An 8,104-nucleotide genomic window follows, 5' to 3' on the forward strand; every position below is an offset into this window, starting at 1 on the left:
TTCGTACTGTGTGTCTTAAGAACCCTCTCTACACTGCACACTAAAGAGTGCCGATTCTAAGGTATTTTTCTGCAGTAAGAGTGATCTGCCCTTAGATCTAAATTCTAAAAAATAGAAATTTACAATATACTACTCAATTTGTAATTGATTTAAGTATTTTTATCATTTTAAAAGGCCAAGATAAATTAATTGAACATGTTATTTACATGTATTTTCTCAACTGAAGTAATTAACAGTGATTTCTATTCACTGATACTGTGTTGTCTTTGATCAATTTTCCCGGGGGTATATGTCACGCACCATATAGTGAAAACTAAATAAATAAACAAAATATTAACTCCTTTATACAATATATTTTTCTCAATGTCAAAAAAAAATGCACTTGTGTAGAGAGGGTCCTTAATATGACCGTTGTGAAATGATCCATTTTGTTTTAATTTGAAGTCCATCATACAATAGTTATTCATCAGGATCAATGAAAACAATGAATAAAGAATTATACCTTGGATGCTATCCTTCACATCAAAGACATCTGTGTGGATATCGACTCCCCGGGTTGAACTGATATTTTTCTTTATTTCTTCCAGGTCAATGCCCTTCAGTCTCTCTAACAATGTTGTTTTACCACTACCAGCACACCCTATTATCATCCCAGAGGCGTGGTACATGGTTGTCTTCCCTTTCTTCAGATTTTCGATGAAATTCTTCACAGATTTATCTCCCCTTAAGATGATCTGCATTGGTATTCCATCTATAATGACAAAACTCTAGCATTACATAGCTGTGACGGAGTCAAACAAATGATTATAAACAATCACAAAGATAACTTTCCTATTCTCGAGATCCAATTATCGAACGTAGAATTGTCAGTGATTTATTTATCCCTTATCAGTATGTGAATTAAAAATATAAGTAGAAAAGAAAGATTAACATTTTTATCTTAGTTAAATTAGAATACCTTTACTGTTAAAACAATACTCAGCTTATACTTTTTAAAACATAGATCTGTTTGTCTAGCAATGATCATAAGCCAATACATGCAACATAATAACATGTTAAAATTTGATATAACACAAACTGAATTGCATACTTATTTGAAGAAGCTGTAATTGTGACAAAAATTGCATTCTACCCAAGATAAAATCGTGAATCAAAAGTAGCATATAATCTATCTTTGAAAAATGGCATAAGTTTCGGAAAATCTTAAATGTATACCTCCTCAAATTACCTAAGAATGATTTCATTTAAGTTTCATTAAATTTGGTAAAAAGATTCTATTAAAAAGGATGTCCAATGAGTACAGTCTGTAATGTTTATACTCTAAATTAAATCTGTCAATCTGTAATTAACAATTATCATGCCAGCATCAGAATGTTTATTTTCAATCAAGCACTGCTCTCTGACATTATCAGTTCGCGCGGATAAAGTCCTCTCCCTAATTTCATCTGTTGTCAATCATTATCATATGCATGGGAATATGTTCAATCTGATGGTCACTTAATAAATAGTTAGTAAACTAGACAGACGTGTTCTTTTACCTCTCTCACAACATTACACAGTCTACAGATGATAAAAGGACTCTAACCATTCTTCAAAGATGAATGACTCAGGTGAGTTGAGTGTCTATCGTACTTAACTTACAACATCAATGTAAAGGATTAAAAGGGGAAAAAAAGATTTGAAAGTTTAAGTTATAGATGAAATCAGGGACAAATAAAATACATGTTACTCATTAGCAAAAAACTTCTATTGTTAAATTTTATCCAAGTAATTGGTTCAGGTGAGCTGAAAATAGACCTACATTTTCTAAATACGGCCTCATGGAATGACTGGTCCTCCATTGTTGGGTTCGTGAAAATATCTTCTCCTAGTCGTGTTAAAAACTCTTCATTTTTATCTGGCATTAACCAACAGCAAACTTCATCCTCTCCTCTCTGATAATTCCAGGATCTACAGTACTCAGCAATGTTTTCTTTTTCTGCCCAAGTCAAGAAAATATCAGTAAAGTTTACTGTATAAACTCTATTCCTGTCTCTGATTATTTTAGGACTCTTTAATAATTTTAAGAAACTGATATCTTTGAAGCATTCATTGGAAAAACTGATCTCTGATTCATTGAGTTTCAGAATTGGCTTGTATTCTTCTAAATCTGTAAGAGTAAGTGGCTTTGTGATTTCCTTGGAATGAAAACTTTTGGCAACAGCATTATATTTCGTCATCCAGTTTCCTTTTTTCATGTTTATTTTGTAGGAATTGGAAAGAAGAAGGCATATCAAAAGTGTATTTCCACCTACAAAAAAAAATAAGAACTAGAGATACTGTGAGCAATGATACCCCCATCTGCCATTTGATTATAATGGCAAAGTCCATGTTTTGCTGTGGCCGGGAAACCCAAAATATGTGTCCGATTAAAAAATAAAATAGGAGGTGCACAATGGCAATATGTACATGTAATAAAGATTCTATGAAATTTTTATAAAATTTTACTCAATGGTATAAGAGGAGTTGCGGATAAGAGATGGATACCCCAAAGTCTAACAGACGGACGGACGGACATACCGATTACAGTATACCCTCCAACTTTCCATGCGAGGGGGGGTATAAATATATACACTGTCAGAAAAACACCTTGAATGTATTTACGTCATCGGTTTTTCAAATTCTATACAAAATAGAGTAAACTTCCTATTTATATTAGTATTATACAGATAACAGATCTCCTCCCAAATATTTAACTGTTTCTGAAAAGGGTTGTTGTCATGGACATTTGAGGTTGTTTGTCTGTTTGTTGAAAAGGCCAAATAAGTTCTAAAGAAATGACGGCTTCAAGTTATCGATTTCCACCACTAGATGTCAATCATTTTTCAATGAGCACCAAGAAGAATACAGGCATCTCTGATGATTGATTAATTATTGTTATTTCACACCGAGTAGGCAATATTTTAGCCATATTTCGATGGGAGGAATCTCTCGGCCTCCATAAAAGAAATTCATAACATGTACATTTGTGTACGTTAATAAGTAAGTCCTATATCACAATTAAATGAAAATAGACCTTTATCTGAGACTTTGACAGGGGTGATCTGTGGCCTTGAACTTAATGAAGTAAAGCTGGGTCAAGGTCAACACACATAATTATTGTAATCAGTGTAGACTTTAATATTAATTATTCCAATTTTGAAGTTTTGCTCTGGGCATGATTGCACAGACAAAGAAATGGACAGTAAGTTAGACAAATACACAGTGATTTAAGAAATGAATGTAATATTTTTTTCCTTTGATTGAAGTATCAAAGAAAAAAATTTGATTGGAAAACATCATCAATGATGAAAACGATGAAAATTATTACATTCATTTTTTATCATTTAATTACGATTTTAAATTAATTAAATAAACCTTTCTTTCACTTCACTCTAACATTTATGCATCAAAAACAGTGCATATGAATATATCACAACAATATTACCCTAACATTGCTGAAATTTGAAATGGCTAATTTATAGGCCTAACGAAAAAAAAACAAGTTCTCAAATATTGTCGTGTCAAATACTAATCTTCTCAAACAATAAGTAACAGTTTTTAACACAAACAAGAGGCCCAGGGGCCACAGCACTAACCTGAGCACATCAGGCTTGAATTTAAACCCCTCCCCACCCCCAGGCATTCATCATTTGAACAAACTAGAATCTACACTACCTGAGGATGATTCCATATGAATAACACTAATCATAGCTTTGAAGTACTTGAAAAGAAGATTTTAAAAGGTTTCCCTATATATCCCATTTTGGCCCCACCCTAGCCCCGGGGTCAAGATTTGAACAAACTTATATATACTGAATACACACTACCTGAGGATGATTCCACATGAGTCTCACCTTTTCTGGTCCAGTGGTTCTGGAGAAGAAGATTTTTAAAGATTTTTCCTATATATTTCTATGTAGAACTTGGGTCGGCTATTTTGGCCCCACCCTAGCCCCGGGGTCATCATTTGAAAACATTTGAATCTACACTACCTGAGGATGATTCCACGTGAGTTTCACCTTTCCTGGTCTAGTGATTCTTGAGTACAAAATGTTTAAAGATTTTTCCTATATATTCCTATGTAAAACTTAAATTGGGTCGGCCATTTTGGCCCCACCCTTGCCCCGGGGGTCATGATTTGAACCAACTTGAATCTACATTACCTGAGGATGAGTGTCATCTTTCCTGGCCCTGTTGTTCTTGAGAAGAAGATTTTTAAAGAGTTTTCCTCTACACTCCTATGTAAAAATTTAATCGGCCATTTTGGCCCCACCCTACCCCCAGGGTGTCATGATTTGAACAAACTTGAATCTACACTACCTGAGCATGCTTCCATATAAATATGATGAATTATGGCTTTGTCATTCTTGAGAAGAAGATTTTTAAAGAATTTTCCTATATACATTTCTATGTAAAATTTTGGACGGCCATTTTGGCCCCGCCCTACCCCCGGGGTCATGATTTAAACAATCTTGAATCTACACTACCTGAGCATGCTTCCATATAAATATGATGAATTATGGCTTTGTTATTCTTGAGAAGAAGATTTTTAAAGAATTTTCCTATATATTTCTATGTAAAACTTTGGACGGCCATTTTGGCCCCGCCCTACCCCCGGGGTCATGATTTAAACAAACCTGAATCTACACTACCTAAGCATGCTTATTTATAAATATGATGGATTATGGCTTTGTCATTCTTACGAAGAAGATTTTTAAAGAATTTTCCTATATATATCTATATAATTTAATTTCACTTGTATCAAGCTATTTCATTGGCTGAATCCTTCAGAGGAACATATAATATTTAGGATAATATAACTTGCCTACGTCACAATGACTTACGTCAAAAACGTAATACTCCGCTTGACGTTACTTTTAAAATAATGCTCAATTTGAAGTCTTCTTCTGGAGGAAAAATTGTCTTATTGACATAACTGAAATTAAATTATAAGGAATGAAGCTAATTTCAACTTATGTTATACGATATAACATAACTTGGGGCAGTTTACGCTTTTTTATAAACCGCTTCGCGGTTTATAAAGCTTAAACTGTACCAAGTTATATTATATAGTATAACATAAGTTGAAATTAGCTTCATTCCTTAAGTAAAACGTTGGTCGGCCAATTTGGCCCCGCCCTACCCCCAGGGGTCATGATTTGAACAAGCTTGAATCTACACTACCTGAGCATGCTTCCATATAAATATGATGAATTATGGCTTTGTCATTCTTAAGAAGAAGATTTTTAAAGAATTTTCCTATACATTTCTATGTAAAACTTTGGTCGGCCATTTTAGCCCCGCCCTACCCCCGGGGTCATGATTTAAACAAACTTGAATCTACACTACCTGAGCATGCTACCATATAAATATGATGAATTATGGCTTTGTTATTCTTGAGAAGAAGATTTTTAAAGAATTTTCCTATATATTTCTATGTAATATTTGGTCGGCAATTTTGGCCCCACCCTACCCCCAGGGGTCATGATTTGAACAAACTTGATTCTACACTACCTGAGGATGTTTCCCCATAAGTTTCATATTTCCTGGCACAGTGGTTCTGAGAAGAAGATTTTTGAGATATGCCACCAAATTTTCATTAATTCCCAATTCACTCCCCTTGAATGAGAACGTGGCCCTTCATTTCAACAAACTTGAATCCCCTTCACCCAAGGATACTTTGTGGGAAGTTTGGTTGAAATTGGCCCAGCAGTTCATGAGAAGAAGTCGAAAATGTGAAAAGTTTACAGACAGACGGACAGCTAGACAGACAGAGGGACGCCGGACAAAATGTGATCAGAAAAGCTCACTTGAGCTTTCAGCTCAGGTGAGCTAAAACTATACTCAGAACTGAGTAAAAGGGTGGAGTAAAACAAGAATTAAGAAATGTAATGAATATACTGTGTGATAAATCAAAAGGTTATGTCTACATGTATAGTTTTTGCATTAGTGGAATGTGTTTTTTACACTAGCCCATAGCTTTACAGAGCATATTATGCCCCGTAAACGAAGTTTCATGGTGTATATAGTTTTTGTCGTGTCCATCTGTCTGTCTGTCTCTCTGTTTGTCTGTTTTTCTGCAAAAACTTTAACCTTGTCCATAACTTTTGATTTAGTGGAGCTGTGACTTTCATATTTCACAAGTGTATTTCTTGTAAGAAGACCTTTCTTTGGGTACCACCAAATTTGACCTTTTGGCCTCGACCTTGGAATTTGACCCACCTTTAAACAAAAAATTCAATTTTTTACTTTGGCCATAACTTTTGAACAGTAAAAGAAAGACTGAATCGAAATCTGTCAGATGCAAATTATGTGAATCGGAGCTGTCATATACGGGTGGGACTACACATATGCTAAATAACCTTAGATTGACACAAAATTCGGAAACCAGTGACTTGCAGGAAACTCCACAAAAAACAACCAGCAATTACAGGGTATATTAACTCTTCTCGATCGCAACACGTTACTTCTTCATGTATTGATTATTTTTTTTCTTAAATGAAAACAAACGGACCGTTTGGCGTGACATTTAAAATCAATATTCTTCGAAAAAGTTGTGTGTTTTTTAAAGTTTGTATTTGTAAATAAATAAAATTTATATACGTTGCATTTGTGGTTAATTTTTACCAATAAGGAGGTTAATATTAAATACGGAAACTATGGCAAAAAATAATCCGAGTAACCGGGTACTCGATCGGAAGATTAAGCGAGTAACCGGTTACTAAAAATCGTCCGATTTGCCAACACTAGTATTAATGAAACTAGAAATATGTCCATAGGACATGAATGGACCGCCGAGGATATATTGGTAAAGCAACATGAAAATTCCTATGTGTATAAAATTTGATCAGTTTGGTTCAGGTAGGGGTTACAGTTACTAGGGAATTAAAATATAGGTCAGATCCAGCATCCGAAGCAGGTCTGGTAGTGTCCATTGCTAGATGCATCATCCATGCAAGTTTGGTTCAGGTAGGGCTTACAGTTACTTGGGAATGAAAATATAGGTCAGATACAGCATCCGAAGCAAGTCTGGTAGTGTCCATCCCTAGATGCATCATCCATGCAAGTTAGGTTCAGGTAGGCCTTATAGTTACTTGGGAATGAAAATATACGAGGGGCATTTCAAAAGTTCTGGCAACTGTTTAATAAAAGATTAACCGTTTTACGGAAATTATTGAGTTTGATATCATTGGAAAGATAAAAAAAATATACACATATTGTGACGTCACTTTATTATTTTTATGACGTAATAATTCCGAAAATGACGTCAGAATATAGAATGTTAAGCATACTGAAAAGTCGCGTTTTTATCCACATGAGACGATCGTAAAAGTTCTGTCAAAGGCTTATTTGAAAAAATATTTCAAAGAAAATTTTAATTTGAAAAGAGGTAGAGTAGTACTATGATATTGTTTATCAGCAATTCCATTATTCATTGTATGGTTTGTTTACAAGCACGGTTTATGTCCGGTTTTGCTATCATAGACATTCATTTAAGATTTTTTTTTTACATGATACGGCTGACTTTTCGGTCTTTTATATAGCTCTCCATTGTTTGAAATAAAACATGTTCTGTATTAAACTAAAGTATATTAATGCAGTTTTCATCAAATATATTTTGAGTAACAGGACCCTTACCGTTTACGAATAAACTGTGCTTAATCTTGTCCCCGACTGGATTCTGTGCGTATTTTTTCATATAAATTCAACTTCGGCGCCCCAAAACTCACTACTGCTTTTGAAATTTGAATCCAAAAATGAATATAAGTTACTCAGACATGAAAAGTCTTATTTATTTTCTATGCATTATAATTTTCGAATATGTGGAGGTACGGTGGGGTTACAACTGCGCCGCCGCCATTTTGGATTTTACGAAAAAATATTGGGCACACTAAACTTTACTTCTCTTGAGCCTTCATCGATCCCACAAATCTGGTAAAAACACCTGACGAATTTATGCTATATAAGTTTGTAACACGATCGCCTATTTTTCTTTGATTGTCAAGTTTGTCTTTTTCTCACATTTAAGTCTCTTTTACGCAAAAGTTTGAGCGAGATTCGATAAAACCATGCTAATTTTGAC

At 34.3% G+C, this 8,104-nt stretch overlaps 1 protein-coding gene across 1 annotated transcript in view; it reads right to left on the reverse strand.

The window, feature by feature from the left end:
* Window positions 1–382: 382 nt before the first annotated feature.
* The window catches only part of LOC134275003 (uncharacterized), a gene marked incomplete at both ends in the record, with an annotated part of 16,579 nt that continues 8,857 nt past the window's right edge, over window positions 383–8,104 (reverse strand). The window contains 2 exons of the mRNA XM_062757242.1: window positions 383–751; window positions 1,802–2,290. Of these exons, the coding sequence (XP_062613226.1) occupies window positions 383–751; window positions 1,802–2,290 (858 nt within the window). The remainder of the gene's footprint in view (window positions 752–1,801; window positions 2,291–8,104) is intronic.

This window comes from Saccostrea cucullata, unplaced genomic scaffold (genome assembly GCF_032062105.1).
Source record: "Saccostrea cucullata isolate Sc308-1 unplaced genomic scaffold, CSIRO_AGI_Scuc_v1 ctg14382, whole genome shotgun sequence".
In the NCBI taxonomy this organism is placed as follows: Eukaryota; Metazoa; Mollusca; class Bivalvia; order Ostreida; family Ostreidae; genus Saccostrea; species Saccostrea cuccullata.